General features: G+C 47.1%; 1 protein-coding gene across 1 annotated transcript in view; it reads left to right on the forward strand.

The window, feature by feature from the left end:
- The window catches only part of LOC8053857, a 72945-nt gene extending 49261 nt beyond the window's left edge, over positions 1 to 23684 (forward strand). The window contains exons 6-10 of the mRNA XM_042294447.1: positions 9340 to 9479; positions 9834 to 9970; positions 21346 to 21428; positions 22970 to 23071; positions 23554 to 23684. Of these exons, the coding sequence (XP_042150381.1) occupies positions 9340 to 9479; positions 9834 to 9970; positions 21346 to 21428; positions 22970 to 23071; positions 23554 to 23684 (593 nt within the window). The remainder of the gene's footprint in view (positions 1 to 9339; positions 9480 to 9833; positions 9971 to 21345; positions 21429 to 22969; positions 23072 to 23553) is intronic.
- The last annotated feature ends 702 nt before the right edge of the window (positions 23685 to 24386 follow it).

Raw genomic sequence — 24386 nt, forward strand, 5'->3', positions numbered from 1 at the left:
AACATAAAATACCCACTTTTTCTAATAGTAGAGTTCAGTAAAATCGAAATAAATTTTACTGAAAAACAAAATTTCTTGTTCAAGGCGTGCTAAGGCATTTTCTAGCGACCGTTTGAGATTGGTATGCAGTGTAAACATTTTTTTTTATCTCAAAGTGATTGCAGCGTTTTGTCGATATTAATATTAAGACAAAAAGTGCTGCGTCACGTTCATCATTCTAGAGCGAGAGCTATTGTGCATGCGAGCTGGATCACAGTCGTACTAGAACGATTTCCTGAAGGGATAAACCTGAAGTGCACGAACACAATATCTCAAAACACAGATGGAATTTTAGTACTGCCACAGCATCTCTTATGTGGGACAGAACACCGCACATTGTCAGGAACCTGATTCGTTAACCGAGAACTAGCAGAGTTGAACAAACCAACCTACAAATATTTAGTAACTCCCTATCGGACCCCCACCTTGGAAGTCTAAAATCAAAGCTGATAAGAAAGACCTATCCCCGTATTGAAGTTCGCTGATTGCACACTGATACGATTGCCGGCGCTGGTGATTCGAATAATCTCGTTAATAATCCCCTGTTATATCTGTCTTTGCTGATCGCAAGTGAGCCTGTCCGGCTGGAAAACGAGCAGTAGATTCTTGAAAACATTTTACAGTTTCAGAGTATGTTTTAACCGCCATTTTGTGTCCTTGAACGCGATTGTTTACACTTTGTGCAGTTTGAAGAGCCTCACATATCACTGCCACTTGACACCCAGTGCCACACCTGTTATTTTTGCCACTCATTTTGACCACCCCAAAAGAAAAGGCTTAAGCTGCATAATTTAGTCACTTTCGAGGAAACACTAATTATAACCATGGTTTCTCGCCAATGCGTTCAAGTTTTACGAAAATGCATAAAAGCGGTCTGTTGCGTATTGTGGAGAACGCCATTTCCGCCCCCGCTCGCGTCCTCCGAAGCAGGTGCCGGGTGAGGCCTGGGCCGACGTCCCCAGCAGCCCGACCGCGACGATGGGGACTGGGGAGAGGGCAACAGGGGAGAAGGAGAGCTGGGGACAGGCCAGGAGTTGAGACTGGAGAACGAGGGAGAAGAATTCGGAGAATCGGGGGAGAAAAAGACCAGGAAAGAAACGGGCGGAACATGACCAACAGACCCCGACAGAACTGATGAAACGAACGGACCATCCTTGTAACCATCCTCAATACAGTTGTTTTGTTTTAGCGAAACGACTTATTTCATTGCCTCACACGCTCAGCATCTGCAACAGAAACTTATGGTGCCGAAACCCGTGAACGCAGAACATCAAAAGAGGTGAGCGGAACTTTCAGCATTATCGACCGCCTGGAACGCTGTGAAAAGGTTGTGTGTGTATTGTTGAACGAACAAGATGGACCGTATGAAGACGAAGCGTGGCGTGAAACGTGCGCAAAACACGAAGATCATTAACGAGGCGACGGCGGGGATGGAAACAGCAGACCGGGCCACGCTGACGTCCTGGCTGGAGAGGCTGAAGGTCAACAACAGCGCACTCCAAGCATTGAATGAGGAGATAGAGGAACATGTATCGGAACAAGACCTCGTTCCGGAATACACTACAGTCACCGAGTACGACGACGAGGCCATCCGAGTAATTGCGCTGCTGAGCTGCAAGGCAGACATGCTGAAACAAAAGGAACAAATGATCGAAACCACCCGGATGACCACATCTGCGACCGCACCTGCGACAACATCTGCGACAGCCCCGACGGAAGTGGGACCGATTCACACCAACCCCGGTCACCGGATCGAAGTGAAGCTCCCGAAACTCAAGCTAGAAACCTTCAACGGCAACGTCTGCGGATGGCAGAGATTCTGGCAGCAATTCAGTGGTGCGATTCACGATAACGACAGCGTCACGAGATGCCAGAAGTTCCAATACCTGCGAAATCTCGTCACCGGACCAGCGGCGGCTGCAATCGCCGGGCTGCAGGCAACGGAAGCCTGCTACGACGACGCCATCCAAATACTGACACAGCGGTTCGGCGACAAACGACGGATTGAACAGGATCACCTGGCGAGGTTAATAGCACTGCCAACCGTCGTCCCATCGAGCGACACGAGAGGACTGCGCAGGATGAATGATCACATCCAGGCAAACATCCGTGGACTGAGGGGCCTAGGAGTTGGATCGGCAACCTACTCTACGATGATGTCCGACATCCTTCGCAGGGCTCTACCAAGATATCTAGTGCTGGAATACCATCGGCAAACCAGCAACTACGGCCGGGCATCTAAGACAGAACGGACGGAGCTCCAGTCACTCTCATCTCAAGCAGCCGATGGTGAGCACACTGAGATTTTAGAGTTCCTGCGAAGCGAGGTGGAAGGCAGGGAGAGAGCCGGAATCGCCGCAGAGACTCGCCACCCGAGGCAGACCGCAGCACGTAAAGGCTACATCGAACGGCGGGGACACCCGACGTTGGCAACCGCAGCTGTACTGAGCGCAAACGCAGCCGGCTGCTTTTTCTGCCGATCAGCAAAACATCAAACTGAGTCCTGCTCTAGCGACCTCGTACTTAAACAGAAGGAAAGGTGGTAGGCAGAACACATGAGGTGCTTCCGATGCGCAACCAGAGGACACCGCGCCAAAGACTGCCGACGGAAGGTGAACTGTGCGTCATGTGGAGGAAGGCATGCAAGCTCGATGTGGGACCCCAACTGGACCCCACCGAAAAGCGTTAACACCAATGTCAACACGCAGGCGTCGTTAACTCCAACGTTACGATGGACTCGGGGGTGGTTCTGCAGACTTTCCGAGCTTCCGCCGTAGGAGATCGTGCAACCAGCTTCTTTCGGGGCGTCATCGACGGAGGAAGCCAGCGGACTTTTTTACACACGGACGTCTCAAGAAAGCTAAATCTCCGAGTGATCGGCACTACGAACCTTGAGTTGAACACCTTCGGGGAAACATCAACTCACGCCCAACGACGCAGGCTGGTTGAGGTGCGCCTTCGTAGTCAGCATGACAGAAAAGAGTGTGTCCTCGAGGCTATCGAGGTACTTTTCATTTGCAACGACATTCTGCAAGTGCCGGTGGATCACGACTTCGTGAGGAGCATCGACGCTGACTGAGGACTCATCGCGGACATGACACTTACCCAAGGTACGGAGCCCCGACGTGGCATCAGGTTTCTTCTTGGATCGGACCAGCTTTGGACGGTCACCCGAGGCGAGGTTCGTCGGTTCAGAGAGAATGAGAGCATGGTTGCCATCGACACAATTTTCGGTTGGAGCTTCCAGGGTCCAATTTCCTTGCACAGCACCCTGTCTGGTAGTACAAACACGATGGTCCGCGTCCTAAAGATAAGCACGCGGGCGCACGACGAAAATGAGGCGACACTCCGTCACTTTTGGAAGCTCGATAGCCTCGGAATTACGGACGAGCCGAAAACCGACAGCGAGGAACTGGAGGCTGTAAAAAGCCAGTTTGAACGCACAATCACGAAGGAGGACGGACGTTATGAGGTTACATTGCCGTGAAGGGAAACTGGGCAAGACCTCCAAGACAATCGAGTCATGGCTCACAAACGACTGGAGGGACTCTAGAAACGACTATCCCGCAACGAGCAACTTCTCGATTAGTACGACCGATCCATCAGGAGCTACATGACGGAAGGGCATGCGGAAAAGGTGCCCGAGCGGGCACGTCAAGCTGACACTTAACGAGTTTACTACATGCCGCACCAGGCAGTAGTACGCAGCTGCTCCAGCACCACGAGACTCCGGATCGTGTTCGATGCGTCATCACATAGGCCGGGATGCAGCCCACTGAATGAACATCTGGAAAAGGGCCCCAAGCTCAACGCCGACCTGGTGGGAATCTTGGTGCGATTCAGGCTATTTGAGGTTGCCATCACAGCTGACATTGAAAAGGCGTTCCTGCAGATAGGCGTTCGCACAGAGGACAGAGATGATCTCCGATTCTTGTGGTTCGAAACGAAGCCAACATCAGGAGCAGCAGCAAACATCGAAGAATGGAGAATGACCAGACTGCCGTTCGCGACCACCTTAAAGGGGCACTGACACCCCAAAGGTCGTATTTATTTTTATTGTCTAAAACGATGCAAGTCGCGGTCATAGACACGCAAAAAAAACCGCATCGCGAAAAAAATTTTCTCGCGCGCGCGCGCGCGCCTTTTTATTTTTGGCGTTTGATTTTCCCGCCTCTCGCCTCCTCGCTTCTTTTGATCGGTGACGTCAAGAATCATGAAATTTAGAAGCTTTGTAGGCGACATCTCTATAACATTTAATTACGGCAATCCTAAAACATGTTTTTTAACGCAATTGCGAACGCACTACGGCCCTTCTTTTTGAAATACCGAAAATCGGGAGTTCGTTGTGGTGCCGTCTCCTGGATTTGTATCCTCCAACGGAAAACAGGCGACACCGCTCAAAACCGGTCCGCCGGAACGCCGCCGCTCGCTCCTTTCCCCCTCGCTTTGGGTCGCCATGGCAACAGCAGGGAGTGGTGAAAGAAAGGGGACTCTCAGGTCTCCGCAATTTTTGACGTCAAGGCACCGGCGCCGATCGCGCGGGAACTTCGAATTCGGTATTTGGAAATTGTTTTTTTATTTCACGAATACTGAGTTCCCAAATTTCAAATTTTGAGGGTAATGTCCCGGCATCGTTTTCAATCGTTTCGGATAATAAAAAAAAATATGATTTTGATGTGTCCCCTTTCTATTGACCGCAACACTAATGCACCACCTGGATAACGTGAATGACCAACACAGGGAGACAGCTGATCGTTTGCGGTTGCGTTTTACGTGGACGACCTACTTACCGGAGCCTCCGACGTTGGTGAGCCAGACAGATTCACGATGAGTTCAACGCAATCATGGCTGAAGCCGGAATGCGACTCCGGAAGTGGACGTCCAATGCTGCGGAACTACAATGTGGATTTGATGAGACCGAGGAACCACAAGCATCCCAAGAACCAAGCAAAGTTCTCGGACTCGTGTGGCAGCACAGCCAAGACAAATTGCTGATTCCTATGGAAGGAGTTTTGCATTTCGTCAGCACTGCCGCAGACACCAAGCGTTTTGTGCTACAGGCATCGGCTCGAGTATTCGACCTTTTGGGTCTTATCCCTCCGTACATGATTCGGGTCAAGATCATATTCCAGCAGCTGTTGGAACGTGAAATCGGCTGGGATGCGGAGCTGCCTGACGACCTTTCCGAGCGGTGGCAGCGATGGTGCACGGAACTGCCGCTCTTGAAGGCTCTGGCCGTCGGCCGCTGCACCATGCGGTGCCCAACAAAAAGCGCCAGGTCGGTTCAACTTCCCATGTTTTTCGACGCAAGCTTACTCGCCTACGGGTCGTGCGCCTACCTTCGAGTGGAGGGCGAAGAAGGAGACACGCCTGCATGCCTCGTGCTCGCGAAGTCACGAGTGGCGCCGCTCAAGCGACTGACACTCCCTCGTCTAGAACTAATGGGAACGGTGATTGGGACACGTCTTGCCCGCTATCTGAACGACACAATGAACCTCCAGATGAGGGCGTTCTATTGGACGGATTCGATTATTGCACTACACTGGATAAGAGGCCAAGCCTCAAAGTGGAAGCCGTTTGTAGGAAACAGGGTGAATGAGATTCAGTCCGCAAGCGACCCCGCAAGCTGGAACCACTGTCCTGGGAGTCAGAACCCAGCGGATATGCTGACGAGGGGAATTAGCGCCGAGACATTGATCGAAAGCGAAAAGTGGTGGCAAGGGCCTGAGTGGCTTTCAACGGAACCTTGCAACTGGCCTAAGGGTCAGGCATTCTATGACAGCATCCCAGAGGTGCAAGAGGAACAAAAGAAAGAACACCACGTGCTGCACACTGCGGAGGAGAAGGGGCCGGAGCTCCTAAATCTGAGCAGTTACAGTCGCATAAGGAGACCCCTCAGGGTTACCGCTTGGATGTTTCGCTTCATCAAGAATAGTCGAAACAGGCAAGAACGGGCCGGGGGTCCACTTACTGCAGAGGAGCTCGAGCAAGCCGAGAATTACTGGATCGTGAAGGCTCAAGAAGCATACAGAGACGAATTGGGCTCAGCGGGTGGAACCCTAAGCACGAACAGCGAAACCGCGTTACTGAAGCCCTTTGTGGATGCGGATGGACGTGTCAGGGTCGGTGGGAGGCTTCAGAATGCACAGACCGATGTGACAGTCAGACATACGCTGTTATTACAGCCCTCTCACCCCCTCACTGAACTTATTGTAAACGACGCGCACCGAAGGACGATGCACGGTGGTGTCCAAGATACCTTAAACGAAGTACGTGAACGCTACTGGGTACCGCCTGTGCGTCAGCTCGCCAGGAAAGTAATAACCCGTTGCAACGCCTGCCGGCGAGCAAGACTGATACCAGCTTCCGCACCGACCGCTCCGCTGCCAGAAGAGCGCGTCAACCGGGCCGCCCCCTTCGAGGTGGTGGGAATTGACTTTGCCGGACCACTACTGGAGAAGGCTTCCACGTCGGACCAAAAGGCCTACATTGCTCTGTTTACCTGCGCCGTTACACGAGCCGTGCACTTGGAACTCGTTTTCAACCTGACGACTGAGGCCTTCATTATGGCCTTTAAACGTTTCACTGCACGTCGGGGACTACCGAGCGTCATGTACACGGACAATGCCCTCACCTTTATAAGGGCAGCAAAGGACTTGTGCGGCATGTGGGACGTGCTGAGGAACCCACACTTCCTGGACCACTGCTCACAAAATCGTATCAAGTGGAGGTTTATTGCCAAAAGAGCAGCGTGGTGGGGCGGCTTCTGGGAAAGGATGGTACAAACAGTGAAGCGGAGCCTACGAGTGATACTTGGAAAGAACAAGTTTGGATTCGAAGAAATGACGACCATCCTACAAGAAGTTGAAGCCGTCGTAAATTCTCGACCCCTGGCTCCCGTTCACGACGCTCCACACGAGCAGGAGGCGTTGACGCCCGTGCACTTTTTGTCAGGGGGAGGAGACCGGTTGACGGCTCTCCCATCGACCAGCCTAGAAAACGTGCCAGCTTCGACAAGGGGGGACTTCACCAGACGGTGGCGACATCGACAAAGACTACTGATTCAGTTTTGGGGGAGGTGGCAAAAAGAGTACCTCCTCCAGCTCCGCTCAGCACACCGGGCAACAGACACGCACGAACGACCTGCGGGACGGGGATCGCGTCCTCGTCCATGAAAACAAAACGCCACGGCTCATGTGGAGGACGGGGCGGATAGAACAAGTACAGCGGGGTCGGGACAACCACGTGCGTTCGTGTTTGGTGCGCTTGCCTGGTAGGGTTACACTTCGGCGCCCCGTCCAGCTCCTCTTCTCCCTTGAACTATCCGAGTGAACGAATTCTGCTCATCGCTGGGGGAGGCGGGAGGGGGGAGGGTGTTGCGTATTGTGAAGAACGCCATTTCCGTCCCCGCTCGCGTCCTCCGAAGCAGGTGCCGGGTGAGGCCCGAGCCGACATCCCCAGCAGCCCGGGCGCGACGATGGGGAGTGGGGAGAGGGCTAGAGGGGAGGAGGAAAGCGGAGGACAAGCCAGGAGTCGAGACTGGAGAACGAGGGAGAAGAATTTGGAGAATCGGGGGAGAAAAAGACCGGGAAAGAAACGGGGGGAACGGGACCGACAGACGCCGACAGAACTGTTGAAACGAACGGACCATCCTTATAACCATCCTCAATACAATTGTTTTGTTTTAGCCAAACGTCGTTTTTCATTGCCTCACACGCTCACCATCTGCAACACGGTCGACACAACCACTTTTATCTATGCTAAACAGTACATTTCGCATCGCACTGAGTCCGATGCTCAACAGTACCCTAAAGCAGCCAATTTTGACATAAAAAAACCCTCCGATGAATGTGATGACAACAAGACACGTTTAGGATTTTTCGAAAAGCGAACAAATCATTCCCTGCATTAGTGCGGTTGGGGGGTAGCTAGCTGAGGCAAAACAAGCTTAAGCCCAACTTTCCCATTGCTTCTAGATAACCCTTGAACTAGTAAAACCCCCAAATGCAGAATCTCACGACATCCAGTTGTACGAATCTTTAACGTTGAAAGCATTTCTGCTACTTCCCTTTTTATAAATGATATCCACTCGTGTACATCGGGTCCGTACAAAGGATAAAATCATCTACATACCGCCTGATTATTACACCGATTTCCAACATAGAATGTACCTTCATGTGGACGACTACTAAAGTTAATCCTAAATTTATCTCCGGAGAAGTATATTCACCAAAGTCATGAGGTCCTTAATTCGCAAACCAAAGTATTATATATATACTTATACTTTGGATCAGGTGCATCTATATATAATAGATGCGCCCGAGGTTGTCAACATCCCATCATTCATAGTTAATTTCTAATGAATAAACTAAAGACCTTGTTAGGTCTTGGGGTTGATTCTGCAACGATAGAGATCGGTCATGGCGATCAGAACACGGTATACTCTCTATTCCCGCCGCCAAAAAGAGCGCAGCTCTCATATCTTTCCCTTCTCATTCACCCTCATATAGAAAGCCTATGCGGGCAGTAACTGAGGTTGAGGAGGAGAAGAGAGCTCGCGGGGAATGTCGGACGCCGGCTGCTTTCGTCGCTACTGCACGCGCCGGCGTCCAGCGTTTGACTTTCGCATTCCGGCGCGTTCGACGAGTTCAGTAGGGACAGAGGCAGCTAGCTTTACATCTACCCCCTAGTCATTCCAACCATGCAAAGGAGAGCTCGGCGTCCTGACGTCCCCGAGCCTTCACGTCTCCTCCTTCCCTTCTGTTTCTGCTCGCACATTTCAGAGAGTTTTCAACTACTCGGTTGGAGTCACTTGGCTTATGGGCCGTGTTTGGAATACGAGCTGCGTAGATGGGACGAAGGTGTTGATCGTCTGGAAGCCACTCAGCCTTTCCGCCCCTTTTCTTCTCTCCACCCTACAACGCAACGCGTGCACGGTTTCAATTATTCGGCTCAGGAGGCGTCCGTCATTAAATTGCAAACGCTCCCCATTGTTTAGATTGATCCCTCTTTGAAATCTAGACTTTTTAGTGTTCTCTTGTCGTAAACAGCTGTGAGCGAGAATGGCGTACTCGTTCACAGTAAAACACACATGTGTGATACAGCCTTGATGCGTGCCAATGTGCAGTGTAAGTCGTCTGCTTCTTGTGCAGGAGGTCCGTGACGTAAGAACGACGCCGAGCACTGATTGGCTTTGATTGAAAGGATAATGGATAGACCTCAATTATAGACGCTTTCAGGTCTACCCACTAATGTTTTCAATGAGGCAATAGGAGCATTTTTGTTTTTCGTTGTCTCCAGATGTATTTCCGAACCCCGTCAATTCTTCAAGTGATGAAGACTATTTAACGGAAGCTCACAGTCTTCGACTTTTACTTGAACAGACAGATCCGTTAAAAGAAGATACGAACTTAATGAACGATTATCAGTTGATCACGGAGGTAAGCCAACTTTTTATATTTTATTTTGCCTGAAACTATATATTTTTTTTATATAGACTTCGAAAAATTGTGCTTCCAGATAACTTACTGTGAAATCATATGGACTTTATCCATTAAACTAATACTTGTGGTATAATCTATTGTACTAAATAAACTATCCCAAAATATACTAACACTGTAGAACCAAAATGTGGTCGCTTGCCGAGGAGTTTTATAAGAACAATTTATTGAGGTCGTGTCTGGTCTTTTTGGTTTCCTTCAAATACACAGCGCGTTGAATTACATCGTGCAAGTTCCCAAATATAATAAATACCTATTTACGCACCTGGTTGGATGCATTATTCGATATTTCAGGTTTTGTACAACAGCCCAGACAGTAAATTATATGCCTCAACCGATGGAGGGAATGACCGGCTATGTGAAATACACATTTACCAGATCTTTCCTAATTTCGCAGACTTGGATGTCCGAGGGGTATTCAGTCGCAGAAAGTAAGTATTAGTACAGTTGGTTTCGTAATCAAATAGTATATAATAGCTGGAACACTTCCAAAGAATACGGTTCTTTTTTTTTTCGTCTAATCGCTAAATTATGATGTCATCATTAGCTGTACCATATTTTAAATACAAAGTGATAAATATTATTATAAACGACAATAAAATTTAAATTGGAACCAGAGAACTTGCCCGGAGAAAATGACAACAGCTCCAGAAGTCCTACGACTCGGTTCACTAGCCGCAATGACATGTTGCAACTTTATTTCAATCAAAGCATTTTCGCCGCATCAGTGGTCATAAAAATCAGTTGAATGAATATTTCTATTTTTAAATGTAAAGATAGGTTTAAAAGAAACATATTTTTAAAACCTAGCACACGACTGAGGGGACAAAAAAAAAAAGGCGACTCATTTTTGGACATTTCGTGAAAAAACAAAAGCAAAAAAAAACCAAAGACAGCTTGAAAAACCTTTTGATTTCAGTGATTGGAAGCCTTATGCGAATGCGTTACTAAAAATATGGGCTTGCATAACTACATTCCCGTTGACCCTTTACGCAGAAAGGTATATCAACGTCCCCAAGGAAGAGTTCCCTACTGAAAAGACCCATTTGCGCCCATAGACCAATATCCCATAATACCGTACAAAAGATTTTATGTATAGACCCAGTTTGAGAAACACGTGAAAATTATGTAATTTTATCAGTGGACTTTACGTTCCTAAATGGTTCAAGAGCATCCTTGTTACCTTACATGCGCATCGTGCACATAAATAACGCGCTATATTGTCGGTGCAGTGTGCCGCATGCACTTAATTAGAATACCACTAATTAGAAAATCATTAAAGACGGGGGAGGAAAGCAATGCAATATATGTGCAATATCTGACAGGGAGAGCATTGTAGACCACCATGACTCAACGTAAAAAGGGCCTGACCATTCTTCGTTCCGAAGAAAATTCGTATAATGGGCGTTATTTTTCTTTTCAGATTATATTACGAGATATAAACCGCGTACGTCCATATGTTACTTCTTTTTTTTTTCTCAAAAAGGCAATGCGTCGATTAAAAATGTATGTTTGTTCTTCGTGTATGCAACAAGCAGAGCTTGATTGTTTAGATTAGGTGCGAAATTTGTGCATCCCGTATAAAACCCCCAAAGAGGCTCCGGCATGCGCGTTCACTCTTTTCCATTTGTACTAGTCCTCGGGGGGGGGGGGGGGGGGGGGGGGGGGGGGAAGCGGGTTTTGCGGTTGAGCCAGGGGGAGGGGGTGGTGCTGGAGATTTGGACAATTCCAGAGAATGTGTCGGAAGCGAACTGCGGAGGCCCTGGCAGAGAAATAAGGGCAAGCCGGGCTGGCATTCGGAGTCCCGGCCCCCAGAGGCCAAGACTACTGGGGTGACAGCGGAATCCGTCCGGATCCTTGTGAGAAGGACCTCCTCTCGCCGGAGCAGGTCCGCGGGAGGGGATGTGGGCAAGCGGGAATGAGTGCACGCGTAGTGACCCTTATGCGTGCCTTGCCCGGGACGAATGAGGCCTCCGCCTCATCCGGAATGGGGGCGGGATCAAGGGGGGGATGTTCAATCAGGGCTCGAGCGACTTGGTGGGCTTTGTCCTTGTGAGTGCCGTGCTGCAGTGGTGACCAGGGGTCCAGACAATCCCGACTTCTTTACCACATGTACGATGTAGGACATGAATCTAATGGCAGATATGTAGCAAAGATCGCGTTGATTTAAGATGTCGAATGGCAGAGGTACAATCCGTGTGAACGCGCGCCCGAGTGGCATCGGGCGTCAGCGTTAGTGCTTGTATGGCGTCTCGAATTGCATATAACTCCGCGATAAGCGGATAGTCTAACTGTGTGGCGTAGAACGTCGATGTGTCAATGGAAGGATGAGATGGGAATGCATTGCGGTAGCGATGCCATGTCGGCATGTTGCTTCGTCGGTGTAGATATCTATCGCGGACTCGTTCGAGCTTGGGGAAGCGACCTGCTCCACTCGTGATGGCGCGGAACCAGACGGATGTGTGCGGACAGTAGCAGACTTGTTGGTAGTATTGTAGTGTAGTGCCATGGTGGCAGTGGGACCTCAACCTACGGAGAGCAGCAAGGAGATTCCTTGTGCAGAGCAGTGGTTGCATGCTTCAAATTGCGAGCTTCTCTTCGTTGAGTGACAAGTTATTCAATAGTGTTTAGTGGCGCATACAGGTACAAGTGCCAGGTAGGGGTATGTCGAGGGATACCAGTCATGCCGCGAATGGCGTTCCTATTGATTATTTCAATAGTCTTCCACTGAGGTGCAGTGAGACGCCGTAATTGAGCTTGGTATATCAATTGAGATTGCAGGACACACTTAACCAGCCATTGGGCTACCTCAGTCCCAGCTCCGCCATATGGTTTAGAGATGCATCGGATGAGGTGTGTTGTAGACGCCGCCGTCTTTCGTGCCGCTTGAAGCCACTGCTTGGCTGAGCCGGACTGGAGGATGAGGAGTCCCAAGATCTTGGTTTTTGAAACCATCGGAATCTTTGTCAGTCCTATTCTGAGATGCATGGGAGTCAATGCAGTTTCTTCCAGGCCGCGTTATTGCACACATGAAAAAATTGCGATTTCTCAGGAGACATCGTTAGGCTAAAGGTCGTTGCACTTAACGTATTGCCATCTTGTTTGGGGAACGTCAACAGTTACCAATATTAAAAATGTTTTCATGTTGCAAAAGAAAATATTGAGATGTATATGTAACGTGCCACGCGACTTTCATACCGCTGATTTATTTAAGAACTTTCAAATAATCACTATTCACAAGTTATATCAGTATCGGCTTTCTACTGGTTCCAAAAGTGAAAAAATATGAGGCACATGTCTTTTGGAAAACCTTGCGTCGCTGAGGAAAACTTCTCCTCCGTATCCTACCCGTAACCCAGAGAAATGGAAGATGGTCACGCAGCGAACAAATTATGGCTCTCAAATGTTAAGCTCCACACTCCCGCATTTGTTAAATAGCCTTAACAGCAATAAAACATTGATCTGGAAAGTCTAACCTTTAGAGACTTGCGCGTATTATATGTTTGTACGTGATCCTTTTCTCTCTTAACATTTGCAAAAGGTGCTTTTAGTTTTGTGTACTGATTTCTAACATCATTGCCTCTAGCACGCTATTATGTTGCTTTTTGTTTGTTTTCCCGCACGCTTCCTGCTGTCCATTGTAGGGACCCAGGGACTCGTCAAGCTGCTTACTGCAGCTTTTTTTCTTGGGCCCCACCATCATAAAGAATGGAAATAAAGCATTATTATTATTATTATTATTATTATTATTATTATTATTATTGTCTCGCATAACGAAGGAGTTCAAAAGCCCGTCCGCTTTTTTTACGCTGTATTGTTCCTTAGTTAGATCCCAGCTAGAGTACGCCTCGGTTGTTTGGAACGGCATTTCCAAAACTAACAGTTCATCTGTCCAGCGAGTCCAAAACAAATTTATTTCTATCTTTAAATATCGTTACCTTGAGAATGGTGATCCTTGTCTGAACGGTGTGTGTAACTCGCAACTTGTCAACTTGTTGAGCCTCCAGCAGCGTCGGGTGAAGGCAGATTTGTTGTTTTGTTTAAGACCCTGCACGGCTCGATTAACTCTCCCAGCCTTCTGTCCGAAGTGATTCTCAGAGTTCCACGTGTGCCTACACGGCTCCAATCATCTTTTTATATAGCTCGACATTTTAGCAACCTAAACCCGATCCATAGATCCGCGGAGTCTTATAATCGCTACTCTGACACAATTGATATTTTTAACTCATGCGGGAGCAAGTTCGGAAATGCTGTTCAAATCTTCCTCTTGCAGGAAAAGGGCTGATCAGTTGAAGCGCTGATGTAGTATTTGCTTTTTGCTCTCACACCTGGTGATGTCTCTGTTTTGTGCTTTTGATTTCCCTTGTTAATCTGAGTGTTTTTCATACTTGTTAATATTTTTATTCTCAGACTGGAGAACTACGTTCTGCTTCTGCACTCGTGTGTATGCGTGTTTGTATGTGTGTGTTTTTGCTCATTTTTTTTAGTGTGCCAGCACTAAGACCGATTGGTTTTTCCTGGACACTTTAATAAACATTGATTGATTGATTGATTGATTATACTAAGGAGACTGACATTTCGGGTGACTTCTTATATTTTGTATGCCCCTGTGAATGCATGATTTTCCTCTTCCTTTTATTTTACAATGGTGGACTTGATCCTACAAGCCTCTGTGGCTTTGATCAGTCCTGGAACTGAAATGGCATATTTGCACCACGGAATAAAACTACTACTACTACTATTCTTCTTCTTCTTCTTCTTCTTCTTCTTCTTATTATTATTATTATTAATATTATTATTTTATTTTATTTTATTTTATTATTATTATTATTTCGCAAACATCTGTGGTCGAGTTTCCCTGTGATTTCAGCAATGTGATCTCCCTCCCACATTTTGTCTCGATCAAAGACAAAATGTGGGAGGGAGATCACATTGCTGAAATCACAGGGAAACTCGACCACAGATGTTTGCGAAATTTTTTCCCACCACTTCCAGTCCGTATTTAGGCATCAACCGAACTCTCCCATTAACGCCGCGCCAGCTGCCTCTAGTAATTCAACCTGTATTGCCTTTTTTGATGAGGAGCTCTTACATGAGTGTGTAAAGAAGATGAAGCCGTCTTTGTCTTCTGGCCATGACGGCATTCCGTCGGTCCTATTGAAGGCCTATAGTGCAATATTTATCCCTATTTTGGTACACATCTTTAACAACTGCGTAAAAACCGAAGTGTTTCCCGTCTTGTGGAAAACAGCACTTGTTGTACCCGCACATAAGTCCGGTTCAAGAACAAGCGTCTCAAAATACAGGCCTATATCTCTTCTTTGTACATTTTCAAAACTCTTCGAAACAGCTTTACACAAAATATTGTCGTTTAAGCTCAAACATTCTCTCATCCCTAGCCAACATGGTTTTATGGCGGGTCGCTCAACCACGACTAACCTCACTTGTTTCATGTCAACTGCTGCTCAGGTCTTCTCTAATAGAGGCCAACTTGATGTAATCTACTTTGATCTAAGCAAAGCGTTTGATCTTGTAAATCACGACATGTTGCTGGCAAAGCTGCCAAGGCTTGATGTCCACAGGTCGTTACTTTTATTGCTCAAAAGTTACTTGCGTGATAGACTGTTTTTTTCAGCTCGAATGGTAATTCGTCTGCTGCTTATCAGGCTACGACGGGTGTACCTCAAGGTTCCGTTCTTGGCCCCCTTCTGTTTTCAGTTTTTGTGAATGATCTTTCGGCTGTGATCCGTCACTCTTCCTTTCTACAATATGCAGATGACATTAAGATGTTTATAGAGGTACGAGACGAACGCGACTGTGTTCTGCTACAAAATGATGTATATCCATTCGAAAACTGGTGCAATCAGAATGCCCTAAAACTAAATAGTTCGAAAACTAAAGTCATGTCCTACACTAGAAAGACACATAATATTATATTCTCTTATGACATTCAGTCAGTTCTTTTGACACGTGTGAATGAAATCAAAGACCTTGGAGTTGTATTTGATAGTACATTACGCTTTTCGAGTCATGTTGACCATATTGTGAGCTCAGCTTTACGTACGCTTGGTATCACGTGCCGCATTACTAAAGAGTTTAATAACCCTAGTACTTTTGTCACACTGTACAGTGCTTTATGTCGACCACACGTCGAGTATGCCTCTGTTGTATGGAATGGAATCTGCGCGACAACCTCGGCTAGAATCGAACGTGTTCAGAATAAGTTCTTATGTATCTACAGACATCGTTTCTCGTCGCGCAATGCGTCCACCTCAAACGATGATCCAGCAGTCCCAGTCCAACATAGCTTGGCATTGCCCACCCTGCGGCGTAGGAGAGAACATGCCGACATCCTATTTCTGTACAAACTTATTCATGGCATCACTGACTGCACATCATTGATATCAAATGTGCGTTTGAAAATTCCCGTAAAAACTACAATGCAAAATGCATCCTTCTACAATGCTCCCGTAACTAATCTTCACGACCCCGTGTCGAGAATTGGGCACACCTACAATTCCTCTTTTACAGACTCTATTGATATATTTAACAATAACACACCGGAGTTCATCAGAGCGCTAAAGTTCCTCACCTAAATTTGGCTTCCCATTTTTTGCACCTGATTAAGTTGCTCAGTACCAATTTTTATACTCTCGCTTTCCTTTCCTTTCGCTATCGTGGTGGTATAGCGTAGCGAGTTTATGTGACATATGTGATCTTTTTTAAATGTTTTATTGCTTACTGTTTCTTTGTTGTGTGTAGTGTTGTTTTTCATGTTTCCTGAGTGCACCTGTACTAAGACCGCAAGGTTGTTCCTGGGCACTTCAATAAAAACATTGATTGATTTATTATTATTATATTATTATTATTATTATTAATATTGCTATCTAGTTTATTCACGCCGGCCTGTAAGGCATTCTGTTGCACCTCTAGGGATGGGTGAACTGACCACATTGTGACATCCAACGTAAATAAAAAAAAAAAAAAAACAAAAAAAACAACGATAGGTGTTGTATACCAGCGAGAGCCCAGAGAAGGGAAGGAATGGAATGTTAAATAGGAGTGGTGCAAGCACTGAGCCTTGGGCCACGCCACAGTTTGATGGGAAAATTTACGGCTTACCATGTGATAGGCGGACAGCGAAAGCTCTGTCGATAATAAAGGCGTGGACAGCATTTATGACACGAGGTGGGAGGCCGAGGGCCACCAATGCCTCCAGCAGTGGGGCGTGAGCGATATTGTCATAGGCCTTTAATATATCGATAGCTACAAGTGTGCGAACCCAGTGGCTATAGAGTGACAGATGTCGGACTTCCGTGGCAAGGCGGTCGAGGCAATCGTCCGTTCAAGGATGTTGCCGTAATCCAATTTGGTTGGGGTGATAAAGACAATGGGCCTCCAGCCACCAAGAGATACGTTTAGGCATCATCCGCTCATAGATTTTACAGATGGTCGGAGTCACTGATATAGGCCGCTGAGCTGTGAGGCCGGTAGGTGCCTCGCCCGGTTTGGGAATCGGCATTACAATCGAGTGCTTCCATGATGTGTGGAGCTCGCCGGATTCCCAGATCTTATTGATAATAGTTAGCAGGTATGTGGTTATCTCTCCCTCGAGGTTATTTTACACCTCGTATGTGAGACCGTCATGTCCTGGAGCAGAGTGGCGACTAGAACTCTGAATGGCGTCTTCGAGCTGAGCCAGAGTGAATGGCGTAGTAATGCCGGTAGTGTCTGGCATAGCCGTGGCAGGGCGTGCGCCCAACGGGCTGACATGACGAGAGAAAACGGTATCCGCTACGCGCGCCGCAAACTCATCCTCGGTGAGCCCCAGACGCAACTGGATATTACCAGTCCGGCCTTCAGCTTGGTGAGGTCGTTACATACCGTGGAATGTCCGCCAAAGAGCCTCAGGGTGCTTTGGGTTACTCAATGAGGCACGTCAGTCAAGCCAGTGTTGGCGTGCAAGTTGTTTCTCGTGGAGGCGCGCTTTTGCTGCCACGTGAGAAGTCTCATCCTGAAGTTGGTGCCCGTCGGAGTGTATGGCCACCAATGTGACCGCTTGAAGTCACTGTTGCCACAGGCGAAAGATGTGGCGATCATATGTCTGTTGATCACAGTGCATCGCGGTAGTCGTGGTGCATTCCAACATGGCTTCTTTGATGGCTGTCTGAACCGTGTCTGGGTTCGGCGCCGTGATGATAAGAGATGTTACATTCAATGACCTGAACTTGCTTCCGGAGGCGGTTATATGCCATGGGGAACCATTTGATAACGATCGGGAAATGGTCAGTTCCTCAAGTGTCGTCTTTAGTCCTCCATGCCAGATGGTCAGTTCCAAGCCACAAGTTGAGGTCCGGAGCGCTGGACGGGTTTCCCAGGGGAGTGGGACCTGGCAAGTTAAGAAGATGAAATCCGCGTGCGGTCAAGCGATCGTGTACTTGACGGCCTCGAGGGGAATCCTGCTTGAACCCCCCCCCCCCCCCCCCCCCCCCCTTCGTGTTTGGAGCATTGAAGTCCCCACCCACGATAATAGGTATTTTTGAATAGAGCGAGAAAATGTGTTCAAGCCACCAGAGATTATGACGCACATTTCCAGGTTTTCCGTAAAAAGAGACTCTCACAACACAATTTTAGCGTGTCTGGACGTGGACAGCCACTACATCCTGGCGGGACGTGAACCATTCTGATAGGTCTATGGAGGCGTGCTGAAGATGATCTTTGACATAGATTGCCGCTTGCCGGGCCAGGAGGGCTTGGAGTTGGAGGTCGTTAAATGCCGGGCATCAGGAATGCACGGTGAATGATAGCCGCAGTACATTTGAGTTCCAAAATGTTATTGTACAAGGATGAGCTATTGATTGATCAGGTAATACAAGATTCTAGTGCTCAGTTCTCCAATCATTTGGTGGATACTGCGACAATTCCACTGTAATATGTGGAGAGTAGGGGCTGGACGACACTTCACTGTTGACTCATCCATTGCTGGAGGATCATAAGGACGGCATCTAGGGAAGATCGCATTGCAGCGATTTGACTTGTAATTCTGTCCAGTGCTTTGGCCACGGACAGCGGTTACCTCAGCAATGTTGACATTTTCTGCCGCTGAGGGTGACCGGGTCCCCTAATCAAGCCGCAAGGTACGAGACGGCATGTTGTTCGCACCCCTGGGTTGATGAAGACTGCTGGATTCTTGCGAAGCTTCATGTAGGGCTTGAAACGAACATTGCGATTTGGCTGTCGTTCGTGGCAGCCGCTGACGTTTCCTGATGGCTTTGAACATCGCTGCGTATGAAGGTTGCGGTGCCTCGAGGCCGTCATTTGATGATACCGGGTGATCGTTTTTCTCCTCTTCCCCTTCTTCGGCTAGGACTTGGAATTAATTCTGCGTCAAGTCCAATGCTTTGCCGGGATTAGGAGTGGTCTTGGCGATCTTGCGGGATCTAGCAGCCCCCAACTTCTTCTTTCTCGGACACTTCGGGGAGACAATTGAGTAATTGTTAGAGCGGCATAGGTCACACTGGTATCGCGAGCTGCCGTCAGCGTTAACCAATTCAGGGTTCACTGTATGTACAGTTCAGAAGGCCTTCATGTGTCCGGGCTGGGAGCAACTGTAGCAGATAACCGTAGATGGCTTGTATTCTTGTGGGCGCAGGATCGCCCCGAGGTGATAGATGATTTCAGGTATTTGTTGCTCACCTTGAACGGTTAGGAGCTATGAGTCTCCCTTGCCTAGTCGGCGAATAGCCAGAATTCTGCGAGATGGTGTATGGACATCAAGTAGAATATTTGATCAGGATGGTCAGGTACAACCCTTCTCACTACACACCGATGGACGTTCGGACCTGAAGCGAGATCCGCTTGCACCTGCACGGCTCGATTACCTTGGTTTTGAATAGTCAACAACTTTGTTAGCTGGAAGGCTTCCTCTAGGGTGGAGGTGTACGCCGTGGCAGAATCGATGGCTTGTGATGATTACGTCCTTGATAAGCGATGGCAGAGATGAGCGCAAAGATTACTGCCTCAATGTCCCGCGTCGTCACTACATGAAAGGTCGTTTACTTCCGAGTCCGGATGTTCACCTTGCACATTTCTGTAGGTTTCTTTTGGGCCGACGCTGTGTTCCCAGCTCGGGGAATCGAGCACGTTGCCGAAACGCTGAGTCCGGTCGTTTGCAGTCCCACTTCATCCGTTTTCATTGTATTGATTTGTAACTGCGGCGTCGACGGCAAGGTCTCACCTCAGGTGAGATTGGAGCCGAGGCCGACATCATGCGTAGGCTTAGCTCGTGTGAGCTAAACTTCGCCGGGGTGTCATTGGAATATGTGGGCCCGGGTGTCGAGATATCTCCCGGCCTGGGGCTCCCTGTGCTTCCTTTCTTCACTTTGGGTAATCGGAGTCCCGGAACGGTAGTTTCGAGCTCGGTTGAAGCCGACTTTCTTTTCAAAGATGCGAAAGCGACGAAGCTCTTTATAGCCTATCACACGCACCGCAGCGCGATCTGATTAAGAATGTTTACCTGAATTCCCCCCAAAAACCTTCGCTAAACTCATGAAATTGAAAGTATACTGCAAAATTATAACTCCAACATTATAAAACATTATCTGAAGTTAGTGAGCACAATTCCAGGGATCCATCTAGCATTTGTAATTCAGGATTAGTAGTCATAAGTTACTAACGACGTTTTACTTTACTCACTTATGAAACCGAGATATTTAAGAAATGCAGCACAAGTGGATGACTGGTCTCTCGTCCGCCTTTCGGCTAGGCAGTTGTACCGTGGAAACCGGATCGCAACGGCTTAAACAATTTTATCTAATAGGAAGCTATGCAGCCTATAAAGAACAGCTTGCAGTCAAGTTTACTCATGTTCTTTGTGTACGGGTTGGCAGTGAGGCACACACTTCGAAGCGATTAATATTTAATGTAAATTGCGGCAAAAGGGGTGTGACGCTCATGTCACCCTCTAAAGTACGCACGTTTTATTGAGCAGTTAAATAACAAATGAGTGAGCAATAGTGCATTAGTAAATAGATCAGTGTTTTAATTAATTAATTTCACAGGCCCACCTAAAAGGTTTTCCGCACCTGTATCATACTGCCAGGTTTTCGTTACACCGACGGTAGCAATATGCAATACTGCGTAAATCAAAATATTACTTCTTCAACCTGCATAAATGTAATTATATTAAACAAAACTTAAAGGGATGGTGAACCCAACATTTAAGTATCTATAATAAGCGGCGCCAGGCACGTTGCCAGGGGGGGGGGGGGGGGACACGGGGCCTGCCCCCCCCCTTCCTGAAATCCTCCATTTTGCTGGGGCCTCCTCTCCCACCTCCCCCTCATACAGCCTTTTGTCATGGGCGGGCCCCCCCGAAAAAAAATCCTGACTACGTGCCTGAGCGGCGCACTATCTCTTCATGAGTCAGCGGTCCCTGGTGTGCGCGAGCACACGCAACGAAATTGGTGTCATCATATCTCCCCATTCACGCTTAATAAGCTCGAATAAGGGATATGATGACGTCAATTTCGTTGCGTGTGCTCGCGCACACCGGCGGCTGCTGACTCATGGAAAGATAGTGCGCCACTTATTATACAGACACTGAAATGTTCGGTTCACCATCCTTTTAAAGCTTCGTATTAAAACTCAGGAATTAATTATAATGCCTACAACGTTGGCACAGTACTCTTGCCAGCAGCGAAACTGCACTCAGGTAAATTAGGGTAATTCCTAAGAAAACGTTCTCACTCGCTCAACTCCGTTTATTAGTCACATTCATCATATGTCGCACGTTTTTATCTTCTAGTTACAAAGTATCCTTGTGGTCCTACTATTCAAAGGACGCAAATGCATTTTCCCGAACGCAAATTTCACTTTTGGATCAGCAAGGTAACCTTGTTTCTTTGAGTTTTTTTTAGGAGTTGTTAAGTGTGTTGTATTGTGTTACAGCAGAGGTCTTCAACCTCTTTGGAAAGAGGCTGGATCCGGGGTCTGTCGCTGTCTCCAGGGCCGGAAACTAAATAAATGAACAAATAATCAGATATTTTTTACTAGACAGCAAGAACAAAAGAGTAAAAGTTAGCATACGAATAAAAACAAAACAGTCAGAGCCAGATGCATACATATACTTGATTTTAAAGTTCAATATTTAACTAATTATATCATATTGCTCATAAATTCGAACCGAGAAAACTCACCAGGCATAAATGAAACGCATAGGAACTTTGAAATATTCACACCGGCTACAAGATTAATGACACTGATAAGAGATGATGACAATTTGCAATTCATACAAAAAAAATTGGGTTGTGTGTATGTTTATACAGCCTAGAACTTGGTCTGCCTCACAGGGGCGACGAGTCTCCCAGCTGTAGATGAGAAATTTAGCCAGTGCGGTACAGCCGCTAGCCTGGGGTCTTTAACGTGCACCACGCAGTAGGGATACACGACCGCACGCCGGTACGATGCTCATCCAGATCGAAACGGGCAGGGGTGGGGCTCGAACCCAGGATCCCTGGGTTCTGCAGCGCGAGCTTTCGCTCCACGTGCTCCGAGCTGGTGTGCGCTAGACCAACACAACACAGGAGACTAAGCGCAATATACGATGGAACGCAATTTTTTTTTATTATACATAGTTACATAGATATAAAAGAGGGGCTAAGAATGGTAAGGTTGGGGATGATATATTTAACGAATAATATGACGGGAAGGCAAGTCTTATGATAACCAGTTTTCTTTCGTTTTTACTGCGCATCTTCGTTCATGCGGTTCATGAGCGTTGTGGTGCCGTTTTTTTACAAGCGTTTATTTTTGCGCCGGTAGCCGCAGGTCTGCTGGAATCGGGCCATGGACTATGGGCCGGGCTTTATTAAAACAGGCCGTCCGACCTGAGACCAGCCGCGTGCTGAGTTTTGGACACCCCCTTTTCACAGCGTTAGCTGTTATGGGGCCCATAACACACCACCACTGGAAATGACGTCCGTCGTTATTGTAGCTGTCGTAGTATGGCGTAGGCCGTAGGACTCCCCTCGTCAATATTGCCAGCTGCTTGGAAGCCCTAAGATTTATCTCCAATCGATACGGGGGCCCGCATTATCATCTTAGATAATGCGGCGCCAGGCCTTGTGGCTTTATCGCATTATCATCTTAGATAATGCGGCGCCCTTGACGCTTGCGAGCTGGCAGTCCATTCCTGTTTTGAGCTGTGCTACAAGCGCTCAGTCCTGGCAGCCTGCATATTACTGCTCCGTCCTTGAGCGCTCGTTCACATGCACTTTTGTCTTTTCTTCCTTTTTTAATCATATCCGCACCATTACATATTTCTATGCAATTCAGGCTGACAGAAACTAGTTATTTTAAGTAATAGTATACTACTAATATTATATGCATTCCCTGTGTTCGTCATAAACAAAATTTTGATCTTTTTGTAGCTGGTACGGACTCCAGCCTCATGCGAGTGCGACGGGTGCTGCTGTCCAATTTCCAGAACTGCTACGTATTCAAATCAGTAAACGACAAAAACAGAACTCCTCGTAAGTCTTCTAATTACACAAATTTTGGACTGTTTCTAAATATTGATCTGAGTACAAAATGTTGCAGCCTTAAAAATCGAGTCAGCAAAGCCGCGCGAAGAGTAACGTTCTCCAAAACAAAATTGTCTATTCACGTAATCATTGACTAAATTTGTGCCCCATAAGTAACCTAAATTACTTTTCGTATAAGAAATTGCCTACTGCATGCATGTGTGCAAAATATATTAGTTCTTTGAGGTTGAACAGGTCACTTCGAAATCGCAATCATTACGTATTAGCCCTTATGTACGATATTTTCTCATCCCCAGTAGAAATTATGTTATTAGAATATGGTCCCAACTATCAGATTACTAAAAATCAAGAGCCATGTTACGACACACCATTTCTTTTGCTTAGATGTTCAAGAGCTATTTTGTTTTTAATATTTATTTTCACTCGCAGTCAGCTCTACTAACACCCGTTTTTTATCTTATGCATTACAGTTTGTGAGTTTTTTGTAAAGAATAATACCGACATCACCACTGGCTTGGATGAATGCTGGTTCACATTCCTCGCATACTGTGGATATCCGAAGGCAATGTACAAAACCAAAAGCTGTTACTCACTTGAATGAGAAATGGCTAAACTCGGCAAAACTCCATGCTGCAGAACCTCTTTGAATGGCGCTTGGCACAAGACTACTTCTAATGATTCTAGCACCAATCTAACATGAAAATATGTTCCCAACCGGTTTTCAGTACTGTGATGTTGACTGACAACGCTTTAAAATAAAAGGTGATTACATGCAAAACTCATGAATAAATTATTCAACGATGGTTACTGTTCCTGTATTAGAGAGTTTAAGGGAACCGTTTTTGCATATCCGATACGGTAGGATGGGCCCTCCGTAGGAGCTGGGCATATGCTACCGCAGAAAACTCGCACGCACGCAATTCTTACCGGGCGGCGTGTCGTACTGTACCGGATGTGGAAAAACGGTTCCCTTAAACTCTGTATTATGTGCGCTAGGTACACACTGAATATTAATTAGCACAAAAGTTTTGCGAATCTAGGTGACAAACATGTTTAATCGGCAGATGCATATGGATCGTTCGTTTAACCGCAGGCCATCTAAAATATGTATAACACTGTTCAAGTAATGCGCACCAACAATAAAAATGAATTCATTAACGGTATCTGAATGAATACGACTATGCGGAGAGCAAGTTTGTCTGCTTCTTGCACAAGGGTTGCGATAATGTTAGAATACCAGGCTCTTATTGGCTGATTTAAAATATCAAAAATAGTGGATAGATCCTCGAGACATCTAGCTTTA

The sequence above is a fragment of the Ixodes scapularis genome, unplaced genomic scaffold (genome assembly GCF_016920785.2).
Source record: "Ixodes scapularis isolate PalLabHiFi unplaced genomic scaffold, ASM1692078v2 PGA_scaffold6__148_contigs__length_123643588, whole genome shotgun sequence".
NCBI lineage: Eukaryota > Metazoa > Arthropoda > Arachnida > Ixodida > Ixodidae > Ixodes > Ixodes scapularis.